Raw genomic sequence first — 15,700 nt, forward strand, 5'->3', positions numbered from 1 at the left:
CGTCCCAAAAGTGCAGCGCATCCCCGCAAACAATAAAAACGTGTTCTATTGGCTCTGGTTTGTGACACAACATGCAGTCAGCTCCCCGTGGTAAAAACAATCCCTTCTCATCCATCAATTTTTTAACTGTCAACGTACCAGTGTGCAACTTGAAGAAAAATGTCTTCACACCTGCTGACACCACCATTTTCCTTACTCTTATTAAAACATTTCCTCCTTGGCCTCCACTACACAAAGATCGGTACATTGGCTCGAGGAAGATGCAGTCAAGCAAATCTTTGAGCCACTGCTTAAGCGTGACATTTGAAAGGCATTTCACACTGAAGCGAGCATTCAGAAACTGCAAAGTAAACAGCACTTCTTTCAAAAATCGACTTATACTGTATCGCATGCTGTCGACAGTGCAAACAACATAATTTGGCAAAGCCGAATAAAGCCTCACTTGATTAAAAGTCCGCCAGAAAGGGTCGCGTTGATCCCGAAGAAACATAAATCTTGACTCCACTTGCCTTGGGCCCCGCCGCGGTGGCTCAGTGGTTACGGCGCTCGGCTGCTGACCCGAAAGACGCGGGTTCGATCCCGGCCGCGGCGGCTGAATTTCGATGAAGGCGAAATTCTAGAGGCCCGTGTGCTGTGCGATGTCAGTGGACGTTAAAGAACCCCAGGTGGTCGAAATTTACGGAGCCCTTCACTACGGCGTCTCTCATAGCCTCATTTTCACCGGAACAGCGCGCACTAAGACACGGACAAGAAGGGAGAAGGGAGTGCGCGCTGTTCCGGTGAAAATGAGTTACCAACTTGCCCAAGCATCTGTTTTATCATAGCCTCAGTCGCTTTGGGACGTTAAACCCCAGTAAACCAAACCATCCACTTGCCTTGGGTACAAGTGTGGCAAGGAAAGACCCCCCTTTTCTCAACCGTACAAATAAATTATCACGCTTAGTCCTCTCCCATGAGGACTGCCAAGCAAAAACTGCTAAGAGACGATGAAACGTTTGAATGCTAAGTCGTGAGCACGAAAGGACCTGCAACAAATATCACACTTCTGAAACCAAGCATACGTCATGTATGTTTGCAAGAGAATATACACACGTCCCTTCCCGACGACTTTTTTGTACGCGTGAAGAGTTCTTGAATTTTCTCCTTCCAAAAGTCATCGTTTTCTCGATACGGTCGTTGGTTAAAACGTATTAGACGGGCACTAAGCGAACGCGTTGTGGTGTGTAGAACTGTAAATTGTGTTAGGGATGTGTGCTGTTGCAAGGAAAAAAAAAAGAAAGAGTCGCTGACGTTCCAGCGCAAATGCTTTCGTATTTCTCCAACGCAGAAGACTGCCGCCGCGGTGGCTCAGTGGTTATGGTGCTCGGCTGCTGACCCGAAAGACGCGGGTTCGATCCCGGCCGCGGATTCTAGAGGCCCGTGTGTTGTGCGATGTCAGTGCAGGTTAAAGAACCCCAGGTGGTCGAAATTTCCGGAGCCCTCCACTACGGCGTCTCTCACAGCCTGAGTCGCTTTGGGACGTTAAACCCTATAAACCAAACCAGACTGCAGTGCTCTCCAATTTTTTTCACGCAGCTACAGTCGCATGATTTGCTTACGAACTCAGACCACCGCATACACCCATCCTTCAGGGCCTACTGGTGGCAACAGGCACAAATAGGAATTTAATGTATAAATACAACAGGACAACAACATTAGCTGCGTCGTCGACCCATGCGTATGAAATCTGCGCGAAGAACGCGTGAACACGTGCACTGAGCTTGGACGTGCACGTGCTCGCTATAGAGTGTGTCCTTGCGCTATGGGAGCCTGACACGTACGCAAAATCGACATGGATAAGGGCAAGTTAACAAAACAACAAACAAAAAAGAAACAGAGAAAAGACATTCGGAATAATACGTAATAGGAGAATTGTGCCACCGCGGACAGATTTTGAAATACGGAATAATTATAACTGACGTGTCCATCACCAGCGGAGCAATGCGCCTACTAATGAAGGCTGCATACAGATTCGAGACATCTGCGCGGAAAGGGCATGCAATAGTTAAGTAGCATTAATTTATTCAATTTTATGTGTAGGCCAAAGGCTACAGCTATAAAGCGGACCTTTAGCATGGTTTGTCGGGTTTAGCGTCCCCAAATGAAGGGCTCCGAATTAATTTAGACTTCGGTGGAGGGTAGAGCCGTAGCACGTGTCACTGTCCCTGGTGCCGAGACAGGTTCAAGGAGCTACTGGCCCTGTGCTCGATAGGCGTGACTCGACAAATCAAGAATGCAGCGGCAGATACGTCTCAAACATGAAGGAAGGGCAGAACTCAGGAGATGCGGTTACGTCACATTTTTTGAAGCCGGCTCCCTCCTGCTCCCCCACTACTTGGCCGCCGTCTCGGCGCGCTTGCGCATGCGCAGCTGATAATAAAGCAGACGACGAGAAAGTCCCAGCAGTCCTTGCGAAAGCGCGTCACTTCCGGCACACTTTTTGGCGCGCAGCTCGGATAGCGAGGATTTCACGGAGGCTGTAATAATCCGTAGGTCTTCTTCCGCGGTCGCGGAACTTGGCCGCGAACCGTGAGGAAGGTGCGAGAGTCTACCTTCAGCTTTGTAGGCCTTCAAAACTCTGTTCACTTTCGAAAGCGCTCTTCGGGGGTATTCTCCAGAATTCTTCTCTGGGGAATTTCCTGGTTGTAAAAAGCGATCACTTCGATCCTGTCAGTGTCCGACGACCGCCGCATCCTATTCAAGCTGAAAAGACTCAAGCCGGTAGCTTATAGCTTCTACGCCGTAGGAGAATAGCACGCGCAAGTGCAGCGCCACTTCCAATCATCGTTTTTATTTCTTGAAGCTTTTTTTATTTCGATGCAGACCTAGGAAGCAGCAACGATCTGGCTCGTACTTAACGCTTCAGTTCTCTTCTGCACGCAGTCATCGTGACAGCATGAAAGCGTGCCGTATTTTACTTCCTGGGCATAATGAGAAGGAAAGCGTATCATCGACCAGTCACGCCTGCACTGAACAAACACGTGCACGCAGTGCGACAGCGCCGGCCGGAAGGAGATTCTAGCGCCACGGCGGCGCCTACCGAAAGCGCCGATTTGCCTAATGACAACCACGGCACATCGCAGTTGGACACGGATCCTGGTACTAGCGGGCCGGCTAGAGATGTAAAATTTCAAGAAATTTTGAATGGCATGAAAAAAAAAACTTTTTCGGGTTTTTTTCATGAAAAATTGGAAATTTTGCAAAACGTGACAAAAACAGATTTATTTGTAAAAGCACAACGACCAATAATAATGCTCTGAAGTTTGGTTTGGTTTGGTTTATGGGGTTTAACGTCCCAAAGCGACTAAGACTATGACAGACGCCGTAGTGGAGGGCTCCGGCAATTTCGACCACCTGGGGTTCTTTAAAAGTTCAGTCGAATATGCAGTTATAGATGTCATATTGTGAAACGAACTTCTTGTTCTATTGCACCAAGAAGATAAATAATGATTTGCACTTCAGGCGAATATGGAGATATAAATATCATATTTGTGGAACGAACTTATTGTTCTACTGCAGCGGGAAAGGGAACATGAACACTGATCTATAAGTCACTCCATATCGGAATCAGAGTCACTGTCGCTGGATGCGGCACTACGCGCAGCAGCATGGACTGAAGTTGTGTCCACAGTTAGGTTCGACTGCACATACACAAGCTTTCGAACGCGTTCCCCTGAAAGCCTGTTGCTAATCCTTGTTCACACGTTTCCGAAACGTGACCAGTTTCGTTCGCAGCTGGCGGTTGATTGTGGTATCTGCAGCAGTCGGCAAGCCACAGGAGTTAGCGGCTGGTTGGTGCAAAGGCCTTGCCACCAGGTAGATGGGGCCACGTGCTTCGCTAAGTCCCAGACCCCTGTCCTGGATCAAATTCCTGCGGATGTCCTCTACTCTGCTACGTTTGAAATCAAGAAGCTAGGCTTATATTTGGCTAAAACCGCTTACGCGCACAGCAGCCTACGTTATTTATGCCGTGTGTGTCGCGCTGTAGAATTCGCAGCCATTTTGTTCTACTTGAGCCGTGAGTTCAAGTATTAGTGTGTTTTTAAGTCAAGTCTGGATCTTATATGTGACCAGGCCTTCAACCCGCGTACTCGCAGCACGAACGTTTTAAAAGCACTACCTGGCACCAGCGATGACGACTGCTCTCCAATCGTTCAACTATGCACACTGTAATAGTTTTCAAAACAAAATAAAAAACCTAAACTAAAAGCAAGCAATTATAAAACCTTGAAATTGCAGTGCGAAATTTTCGATGTTCCTTTCCATTTTTCCTCGTCTGAAAAAAAAAACGAAAAAAAAAACGTTTTTTTTCTCCAAAATTGCAGTTTTTTTTTTTCAGGCCTTTACGTCTCTAGCCAGCGCTAGGCTGTGCGGAAGTCTGCGCTTTCCGCTGTTCGCGTTTCTTTTCACCGCGATAGTACTCTCTAGTATTTTTCATTTCCGTTATGCCTTATCGTTTTCTTTAAACCAATGATTTGTATTATATTGTTTTCTATCGCCTGCCTCTTTTTGACTCTGTCGCGCTTAATTATTTTTCCATGTTATACTTGGCCTGTTTTTTGCTGTTTTGCTTGTCGAAGACATTCCTTATACATGTATTTTTTTAGACTGACCTACCCCTCCCCCTTTATGCAACACCCTCGACGGAGGGCATTTAGGGGTATGCTGAACAAATAAATAAATATTATAAGTATGCCGAGATACTCCCTCGCGTAGAAAGTACAAACTCGCACTGATAAAGTTAGTTTCTAGTTCTACATGCAAGCTTGCTAGTTGACTTCGCCTGCTGAATGGTCTGCCTGTTTTCTTCATCACGTGACAGTGTGTCAAACGGCGAAAACATGCCTGCAATATCGTAGCGACAAATTTAGCGCCGAAACGCTTCCCTAAGGCTCGCCAAATCTTCGCAAAACCGTTTCTTGCGTCTGCACTGTAAAACTGGCGTAAATAACAATTAACATCCAAGCCAACCTGGGTAATCATCAACGGCACGTGTGTCATGATAAGCATGCACAGTACATGTGACCACGCGTAGTGTAAACTTGGTACCTAACCGCGCACATTTAATCCAGGTGCGCTTGAAAGTTGCGGTAAGATGATGAAGACAGTAAATGACCAAGAACAAGATGGATATCCTCTGCACACTAATGCAGGGGTTCCAATTGGCAAACGGCGGAAATTATTTCATTCTCGAATGACTCGTGTGAACCTCGATGAGAAATTCCAAGTTTTCGGGATACGTAACGAAGGACCTTCCAAATTACGCAACCGCCTCGAAAGCCAATTTTGCAGATAACAAGAACCACTTCTAGCCGCGCGCGAGCTTTAAAAAAAAACGACTCAACCAAATTGCTCTTCATTTACCCCCCTCGAAAGCGCTCAAGGCACACTTTAGTGTCACTCAAGTTTAACGAGTTTCGATGAATACCGCTTAGCGCTCGGCGCTGCCAAAGGCGGTCGTGACTCAGCGTCGAGCGATCACTCGTTAATAGACAGGCGCCAAGAAGCCAGCGCAACGTTAACAAAACAAACATTCGCCGTCGCCGGCTGCCGTCAGTGTCACGGCGTCAGTCACAGCCGTCAGCAGACGACTGACAATCTCGATCTCCACCACACAAAGGAACCCGCCAAAGGCAAACGACCGGCGAGCAAAGATAAAAACCAGGGTTGACGGCGCCCTTAAATGCAGAGGAACTAATAAGCAGTTTGCTCGTGAAGTCGTAACGCCGCAATGAAAGCTTTTCTTTGGATCGTTTTACAGCGCCTCTCCACAATCATGTGCTTGTTTTGTTTCGTCTTGAACACCGTGCCATCGAGTACATGTTTCTCATCCTTTTCGAGTCGAATTTATGCTTCCACTTCGTCACGAGCGTGAATGCGGGGAAAATAAAATAAAATTTGTAAAGAAAACAGCATGCCTGTCGGAACAAGAACGGGGTGGGGGGTATTTTGTTGAAAAGAAACTCGCGGTCTCTTCAGCAAGTTGTTGCTCCGCTATCTAAGAAATAACAAAATGCGGTTATGGCTTCTCTAGCACAAACAGTTCGGGCTACATAAAGAAAATATTATAGTTGGATACAACTTAAGTCTGCAGTGAAGCTCCGCCCACATTCAGCCTCCGCGCACAGAATACCTCCGCGACGTAAAAGTAGTCCGCTGCTTAAACGTTTATTGTTACGTAAACAAGAAGCTTATAACAAGCAATTACGAGCTCTTGAATTTTAATACGCGGATTGTTGGACACAGTCAAACATTACAAAGCTGATTTCGTTTACAGTTGCGTTTGACCAGCGGACCGCGGCCTAGTATTAGCAACTGCTGTTTTTTTTTTTAATTTTTAAGTTGTATCCTATTATAGACGAGTTAAATATTAGTTCAGCCATATAGTGGAAGCAGCTGCAATGTCTTTTTCGTGCCAAATCAGCAAGCACTAAGTTTAAAAGATGCTTTTGTAAGTTTTCGCGTCTCATTGCAAGCGTAGTGCGATACTTTAAAATTCAGGCAGAACAAACTGACGAGCTCACACAAACATATTTGAACACTATAGCAGACAGATATCTAAAAACGTCTGTTCGAAAGAAATTAGTCCGCACAGGTGCAAGTTCTGTGGGCATTTAAAACAACATCGCTGCTAATCGTAAAGACGAGACAAAACATCTGCTGAAACCGTCTGACTGATGCGAAAAAGATCGCCCGCTAAAACGCATTTTCTCCTGACATCCTATCCCACATTATACCAACGTCGTGAAGCATCAGCGTTCGGTAAACATGACGAAAATGTTCGGTAGCAGTTTCAGAAAGCACGTTTAAACATTGCAAAGAAAAAAAAAAAGTTTCCATTTCAATATCCACTCACTCTTTCTATGGTAGCCCACGGCAACGAGTTATGAACGGCGATGATACTCGAAATGACGGAGCTACGGCGGCGGCCAGCAGAAAAAATGACGCAGAGAGACTTCGCGCGGAAGTCGACCTTGAAGGCACGAGAAGCGCAACTTTCCGCTCGCCGCGTCGTTGCAACAAATAAAAAGAGAAAAGAAAAACGGAACTGATAACTAAGAAGAAAAGTAGCCATGAACTCAACGAGCGGCCGCAGCAGCAGCAAGCCATACAACCGCTGTTATCCTGGATACCTTCGCCGACTTTCCGATAAACTTCGATCTGCGTAACCTTCTAGTCCCCAGCGCGTAATCAGGAGTTGAAGATTACGAAGAGAGCGTTTTGACGACGGGATGAGAGTAAATGAAAGAAGCTTGTTTATTGATTAGAATCGAGACCTCCGAATGACCAGTAGAATCGGGCGCGCTTAATAAACAAGCAGAAACGAAGAAACAAACTCGCTAAGACGAGAACAGGGGAGTCAAGGATGCGCTTCGAAGGATGGTGCTTCGTGAATTAGAGCGAAGATACAACACCCTGCCAGCGCCTGTTGCCGCGCCCCCAAGCACACACCCGCGCGTATCGGCCGGTTTTCCTGATATGCTAGACTAAACAAGCTCAAAGCAAAATAAACAAATTATAATCATAAGCCCTGGCCGAGGCAGAGTGCAATAAACCTATATAGCCTTCTTTCGGTTCCAGCGCGTCAAGTTTGAAGCATGCTAACCGCGTCTCACGTTTCGATCCGCAGGTATTGCCGCTGCGGGATCGAGCGATAAGTTGCACGTTTCCACGTGTGGTACGCAAAATAAAAACAGCTGCAACAGACTAACATACCGTGCAGGAATGCCTGGCTTCGCCACAAATTCTCCGGAGACAGAACTTCAAGCGTGGAATGGTGAAACAATGTTTAGGGAGAAAAGAATAAAACATCGACGTACCAGGCAGTCGTCGACTCGAACCACGGCGTGTCACCTCGCAACTTCCTCCAAACGTTTTGCAGTCGCTGAGAAATCTGGAGCCGTCCCCATTCAGCGCCGGATTCCGGACGAAGATTCAAGGCCGGGCGTGAATCAGCCGAGCCCTCCCTTCGGCTGAATGTAACTGACGAGTTCGGCGCGGGATGCCACTCGCCGCGGTTTAGACGTAAACACGGGGTCTGTGCCGTGCGGAGATACACGCCCAAAAACAAACCACGGCCCGACTCGGGACGGGACTCGGCACGGCTTCGAGCGGAGATCCGGGCTTGGCACGGATTCCCGCGACTTGCGAAACCGCACGGACGGTATTGTGCTGCCATCTGTAGCTAGCAGTTTGTACTTCTCGGGAAGAAATAGGGCGCGCCAAATTTGGTGTCAATGGATTGAAGTAATCGCTGTGAATTGAAGTGAGCCTTTTGGAGAGTCCAGCACAACATGACGAACAAAGACCGCCATTATACAAGACTGAGTACGGTATGGATTGAAATCAGAGCTTGTCACCTGGCAGTGTCAAGTTCTAGACTACACAGTAACGCGAGGGCGTGAGCTAGAGTCACTGGAAAAAAGCGTGAGCGGTTTTGTTCTGCCATCTCTTTTGCGGAAGTGAAACTAACTAGGCAAACTGAACAGCGCTAAATTTGGAGTCAGTAACTAGAAGCGCTCACGGAGCGTCGAAGCACGGTTTTATCAAAATATCTACTTACATTCTAGGCTCTACAATTACTATCTTCGAACTCTCATAAGTCAACACAGGATAAAACTGTGCATGGCCTCAAGCAGGGCTCCTGGCTTGGCACGGATGTACGCATCTTTCAAGCTACATGCATGGTCTTGAGTACGTCGGTACTATCAATGCATTTTTGATAACACGCACAAAAAAAAAATCAAAGAACATTAAGGGGAGCCTCAGGCCGCTACCGACGTTCCGTAAAGAGGACTTGGCTTCGTGTGGGCGAATGTTTCTACGAGCTCAACGTTGGCTAGAGGATTGAGGCTTCTCCTCGATTTGTGATTATTTTGTTTTCAGTGGTCAAGAATCACATCTTCCTGCTTTCTCTCTGCCGTCGATGCAGTTTTGTGGCATCATCCGTTACTTGAAATAATGAGTGGAACAAGTTATGTAAGCGCGCTTAATTTGGTGTCAGCATCTCTGATCGCACTCCAGGCGCCGACGTACAACTGGGGTCCTTCAGTATTTCGTCTGGTCAATAACTTTCACTAAATTGTAATAATGAACGATGTAATATTACATGAATTCGCATTTCACACTTTGACCCGCCGCGGTGGCTCATGGTTACGGCACTCGGCTGGTGAATTAAAGACGCGGGTTCGATCCCGGCCGCGGCGATCGAATTTCGATGGAGGCGGAATTCTAGAGGCTCGTGTACTGAGCGATCTCAATGCAAGTTAAAGAATTCCCAGGTGGGCGAAATTTCCCGAGCCCTTCACTAGGGTATCCCTCATAGCCTGAGTCCCTTTGGGACGTTAAACTCCCGTAAACCATAAATATTTCAGACTTCGAAAAATTTCCTCAGTAAGAAGGGTTCATGGATAACTGTTCCCGAAGGCTACTGCAATCTAGTGTTGTTTTTGGAAGACAACTGCTTAAAAACATCTACTCTTACTATGTAAGCATTAATTTCATGCGAAAGATTAATGCGCGGTGATGGCCTTCCAGGATGCCGCAGGTTCCAGCAAGGATGCAAATTTAATGTTATAGATTTTATTGAGAAACTCCAGTCGGTCCATCTTTCTTGGTCTCACTATGGGAACACCTACCAAGTCACGATTCCCCCTATTCTCAGTAGCATGAAAATGGAGACGAATTTCGCACGTCGAGATACCCACCCCATGCCATCAACTACACAGACGCAACCTTCTCAGACTCCAACTCTAGAACTGCGTCTGTAGGCCCTCACCATCAGGGTGTGTGTCATCACAGCGACGTTCCTGAACGTGCATCAAGCCAGAAACACAACGGATCGCGGAAACCATCTTCAACACCCTCAGGGAACTATCATCATCACGGTGCACACAGGTAGAAGGAGCGCCCTCCGTGTCGTCACCACCAGCATATGCTGTCAGGCTACATCCACGCAAAGCCAAACACCATGCACCAGCACCCACACCTGCAAGCCTTCCTGGAATGGCTCCCCGGTCACCACAGGATGGAAGGAACCGAATGGGCACACGGTCCCGCTCCGAGCTGTACGCGCAACCCATCGACCTTGGACAGCGACCTCGATCTGGGACGCAAAACTAAGTTTTCTCTCTTGGCAGATATAAAAGCAATCCCTCTTTCACTCCGCTGCAGTTTCCACCGATGCATTATAGCATAAAAAAAGAATTTTCATTCATTCATTCATTCATTCATTCATTCATTCATTCATTCATTCATTCATTCATTCATTCATTCATTCATTCATTCATTCTACTGCCTTCAAGTATACATTGCATCCATGTTCAAATTATCTTAAATTTGCCAATTTTTCCTTGCAAATGAGAACAATTTATAGCTCGAAGTACGACATCCATTTTCACAAATCTCGAATTATGTATTTAACCAGCCATATCTCAGAGCTTACCTAGGCGCAGGGTGTATGGATATTTGCGAGAATGCCAAGTTTAGCAATTTTCTCCAGTTTCTCTTACTTGAGCTTACTATGTTATTTGCTCACCCCCCAAATATGGAGCACCTTTGCATTAGGGGCTGCCACTAATGCTGCCGCGGGGCCAGTGTATTTTGGCACAATGAACAAAACTCATCCAATCCATCAAATCCTGGATGGATGGTCTGCGGTCGCTGCGTCTGACCACCCAAAGAATGCGCACGTCCTCTACAAGAACATCACCGATGGCTTCGCTCATGCAAGCCTCACTGGGAAGAAAGCTTTCTCGCGCGGCAAGACGAATATTTTAACACACAGAGGCGAAAATTTATTACTGAAGCAAAAAAAAAAAAAAGCCGGCTGATGAGAAAACACTGACCATAAGACAAAGTGCTTGTGGTTTACAAGAATGAAAATACAAGAATAAAAGGGCAAGGAGGCTAGTTGTGAAGCAGCGGTCACCAAAATGCAGTTTGTAAGGCCGTGACGTAGGCAATAGTGCGCTCCCAGTTGTCGGCATGATGAAGTGAAGACGGGTCACCTTTTCCAGGGTCTGGAAGAAAAAGAACGGGAGGTCATTTACAACTTGGGCAGATGGAAACGAGCTGCCCAAATGGGGCATCGAAAAAGTTGAAGCCGTTCATGCAGTACGACGAATTCCAGCGTCAGTTGTAAATGTAAACGGACGTGGAGGAATGTTAAGAGAGATTATGTTCGGTGGTTGAGCTTAATCAATCATGTAATCCGGCTAAGTGACAACCGGAGGCGTATTGGAGAACCAAGATGGCTACCAAGAGAAAGAAAACGAGATCAAAGGCAGCTGACATCGCATAGAGTGGCTTTTTTCTTGTGGGCAGTTTAGTGGAAAGAACAATTGGAGGTATTTGAGAAAGGCCTCTGTCCAGCGATAAAAACGAATGATTGTCTTTATGTTGCTTATCATGATAAAAAAACTCACATGAATGTCCCCACTGCGTAACGCTAGATTCAACGATAGCTGTTTGGAGGTTGGATATGATACTTATTCCTTATTATTCGCCTTCTTGGCAGAGTACGCCTGAAGGGACTATCACGGCCGCTATCACGGCCGCTATGTGGGACTATGCTGTCAATAGTGACGTCACTATCTCCAGGCCACTTCGAGTGATGAGTTGTCAGGACGCATTCATGATGCATGCGTGAAGTCATTGCATGATGCCCAATCAGCTTGGCGCCTTGTAGTGATGTCATGTGTCATGCCACTGCGTTTTGACCAATAAGTGTGGTGCAGGGATACGCTCACGACACAGGCGCCAATGCAGACTCCGCATATCCGGGAAACATGCCCTTAGCTGCCGTCGTTCTAAAAATAGCCGCAGCAGTGGCTCAGTGGTTGTGGTGCTCGGCTGCTGTCCCGAAAGACGCGGGTTCGATCCCGGCCGCGGCGGTTGAATTTCTTCGGAGGCGAAATTCCAGTGGCCCGTGTGCTGTGCGATGCCAGTGCACGTTAGAGAACCCCAGGTGGTCGAAATTTCCGGAGCCCTCCACTACGGCGGCTCTCAGAGCCTCAGTCGCTTCGGGACGTTAAACCCCATAAACCATAAACCATAAAAATAACATATACCTGTCCCGACGCGGCCAGTCCATGCTTTACTTGGGCAGCAGGTAGCGAACGGTGAGGACGTCGTCGAGTTCTACGCCGTTGCTGTCGTTGCACCACAGATCGAAGATCAGGCTGCGCACATGTGGCTCGATGGGCTTCTTGGACACTTGGCTCACCACCTGGCTCATGCTGTGCGGGGAAAGAGGCGGTGCGCTTGTGACGAGTGCCAGCGACCAGTGCCGGCATTACGTAAAGACCACAGTGGTGCGTTTACATTCGGTTGGCAATATATTCTCGTTTGCTGATATTCACAGAAAAGTGACTTATAAAGGGTGCATGTTTACTTCTACTTGTTAAAAGCACCATGCCACGGTTGCTAAAAATCGTTATTCTGACCTGTGCATTGCTACATCGTGCATAGAAACTAGAGTAGCACAGGCAATGTAAATGGCAACTATTAGTTTAAACCGATCGTTTGATACGGGATCTATTTCTGTCACTGGGATTGTAATCTTATTTCATTAATATGTTCCAGCTTTTAAGATTTCCATTCGGATAATTGCGAGGAACCCTGCTGGTCTAACAATATAGCAAGAATAAATGAACAGTTCGCAAAACAATTTACTACACCATCGTCGCAGCGAAAACCGTACTTACGGAAGGTTGAGCCGTTCGGTCACCTTGGGTGGTTGCATGATGAATGAATATAGCATGCTGACGCCGTAAGACATCATCGTGATCTCAACATTATGCTTGTTCTGCAGGTGGCAAAAAACATAACAATCAACAAACATAGCTGTTCCAGTTCAGGCTGTTGCAGTGGTTCAGTGGAGCCCAAAAGTCATAGCTGGCTGCAGTCGTAAGCGCTAAGTGGCACAGAGCTCCTGGATCATACTTGTTGAGGAATGGGAAAGGGGGGGGGGGAGGGCGTTTATTATCACAAGGATCCGATGGGGCTTCTGAGATGCAGGTTACTCTTCCCGATCAATACGAGAAGGAACAGAACCCGCAGGTCTCATTTTTTATCACATACAGTTCTTCGGGAGGTTGCCTATTTTACACGTAAGCCTGCTGTCCGAATCATTACCCCCACTTCTTCGCAGTGGTATAAGAACGTTCCGCGATCTGTCTGACACATTTTGCGTAGTTGCGTAGTTGGATCTGGAATACAATCAGAATCGGAATACACTGGGTAGTGAAAGAAAATGGATTCAGAACTGTAATAGAATTACAATTAGAGCAGACTGGGCAGTGAAGGACAATGGATTCAGAATTGGAATACAATCAGAATTCGAATACTATGATGAGTGAAAGAATGTTATCGCGTTTCTTCCGCATCAATCCATTTGGACGCCCCTAAGCTTTATTGCGTTCTGGAGCGAAAGCTCTACTATCGCTGGACAACTCTCAAGGTCAAGTTTGGTGCGCGTTTGACCTTGATCCGGAGGAGCGGAGGTGTGGCAAGTGACGTCATACCACCTGACTCGCTGTGGAGCGGCGTCGCAGCTGCTCTCGCTCAGAGCTTCGCGCGCCGGACCGACTCCGCCGCCAAACTATGCGTAACCGTGCTCAACAGAGCTTTCGCTCGTATAATGAGCTTTAACAAGCGCTAAATCTCTGCTAGTTTTTGTTTGTCTTGTCATTTTCAGGTTCCAGTCGCACATGGATATAGACACGCAGGCGAGCCAGAGAAATTGAGCTGAAAGTACAACGCCCGCGCTCAACCAATGCGTATCCAGTCTTTGCTTCTGTTTTAGGGACAGTGCATCGATGCCAACATGACCAACTCCCATTGGTTTCGCAATGGGAGTTGTCAGTGCTTCGTGCGCTTATAGCAGCCATTTTCATGAATGTATCAGTGCCGCAATCAGACACTTCCACGTGCATGAAGTCGTGTGCAGCCTGTTTGCTGCTCCACTGCTGTCATGCTAGCGAAAGTTACGATAGTTGATTCGTCGTAGATAGCTTATGCCTTACTCAAAATTTTTATTGACTTCACTAGAAGAGGCGCTTGGTGTTTGGAGGGCAAGAATGCTTTCTCTTTCCCGCGGTTCTGCCCTCTGTTGATTCTTGTCTCCGAAAATTAGGAGTAGGAATCGTATGGTTCTCGAAGTATTAGAGGCTAGGTAGTGGAAATATTCGCACAAAAATTAAAGGTGCCCTTAAGTCTTATTACATGCGGAAATGCGAAAGCATTTCGTGTTCCGCTGCCTCCTCTGTTACTTAGCAATGCAATTAATCGTTGATGGCAATTAATCAACTAAATAAATAAATAGTTGATTATTTATGGACAGTTTATTATTATTTATTAATGCAGCATTTCTCATTATAAGTTAGTTATAAAAATAAAGTATTTTATTATTTTGGTAAATTAATTCCGTCTTTATTTTATTTTTTCGTTCAATTTTGAAGGAATCACTGGTACTCCATCAATTTCGGAATTGCACGGAGTGACTGGCGAAAATAACTGCCTCATTGCTTAAGTATTTATTTTATTTAGTAATTCCGTATTTTAAACTTTCCATTCAATCATTATTGATCATTACAAATTCACAATTAAACTCTCACTGGAAGATCGACGGTTCATGAGGACATGCTCTGTCCACAGCCCGTGGTGACGTATCCTCATGAGCCGAGCAGTGCTTTCGCATTATGGTATTCAAAACACTTGCGTCATTTCAGCGCTAGCCCGCCGCATAATAAAAAAGCTTGTAAAAAGCTTGTAGCGTGGCTTCAGACAGCAGCGTACCCACCTTGAAGTAATCAAGAAACTGTTTGAGTGTCAGCTCTCCCTGTACTTCGAAGAGGTCCCAGAGGGTGAAGTCGCGGCCGTTAAGCTGAGAGAGAATGAAAAAAAAGGCAGTGGTTTAGCTCTGGTTAAACCTGGAGGATTGCGAAAGCAACGAGGAGAGAGAGAGAGAGGCGATGGGGGGCGCGCGGCACGCACGCTAGCTATGTACCGCTACTGCGCATGCGCAACTGGCAAGCGCGGCGGCGGCACGCCAGCTGTGCGCCGTGTGACGTCACTGCTCCTCGCGCATGCGCAGTATGGCCTTGCCTCAGCTCCGCGAAATGGCTCGGCGACTTCGCAACAAAAAAGAAAACTGCGTTTTAACAGACGCACATAGCACAAATGCCGCGTTACAGGGACATAGAAAACAAAGGGAAAAAAGGACCTAAATGAACAGCCAGGTTGTCCACATACACATAGCGTATTGAAGGGGCACTCAGAACGACACCTAATTTTTGTTCTCAGAACAATTCAGTTGTTTGACTTTTTGGAGCTCTGTTACCGTTCGTGCGGCGGCGACAGAGTATACAGGGCGTTTCACCTGACTTTACACAATCTTTAAAAGTAGGCCTTTTTAGTTATAAGAGCGCTTTTTTTGGCACAGCATTGTAAGCTGTGTAGTACATCAGAATACAGCTGAGACGTTCTAACTAGCAGTCCATACTGATTCCATATGCTCCATAAAGACTCTATAAAACTTCTTACGGAAACATATGGAATTATGGAACTCGTCATATGGAAACTTTCAATAGGGATGTCAAGAAAAATGTAAGAGTTCCATGCATAAAATGCTTAAAACGATATGTTCGAGGAATCAGGT

General features: G+C 46.6%; 2 protein-coding genes across 2 annotated transcripts in view; both read right to left on the reverse strand.

The window, feature by feature from the left end:
• The window catches only part of Pld (Phospholipase D), a 108,275-nt gene extending 100,137 nt beyond the window's left edge, over positions 1–8,138 (reverse strand). Inside the window, exon 1 of the mRNA XM_089561477.1 lies at positions 7,860–8,138. The gene's annotated coding sequence lies outside the window, so the exon portion shown is untranslated. The remainder of the gene's footprint in view (positions 1–7,859) is intronic.
• A 2,695-nt stretch (positions 8,139–10,833) lies between these two features.
• The window catches only part of LOC149330805 (ubiquitin-like modifier-activating enzyme 1), a 67,671-nt gene continuing 62,804 nt past the window's right edge, over positions 10,834–15,700 (reverse strand). The window contains exons 23-26 of the mRNA XM_089561478.1: positions 14,843–14,926; positions 12,747–12,847; positions 12,111–12,278; positions 10,834–11,060 (exon numbers count right to left, since the gene is read on the reverse strand). Of these exons, the coding sequence (XP_089417604.1) occupies positions 12,137–12,278; positions 12,747–12,847; positions 14,843–14,926 (327 nt within the window). The 3' untranslated portion in view covers positions 10,834–11,060; positions 12,111–12,136. The remainder of the gene's footprint in view (positions 11,061–12,110; positions 12,279–12,746; positions 12,848–14,842; positions 14,927–15,700) is intronic.

Source organism: Amblyomma mixtum, chromosome 9 (genome assembly GCF_055824585.1).
Source record: "Amblyomma mixtum isolate Tamu chromosome 9, ASM5582458v1, whole genome shotgun sequence".
Classification (NCBI taxonomy): domain Eukaryota; kingdom Metazoa; phylum Arthropoda; class Arachnida; order Ixodida; family Ixodidae; genus Amblyomma; species Amblyomma mixtum.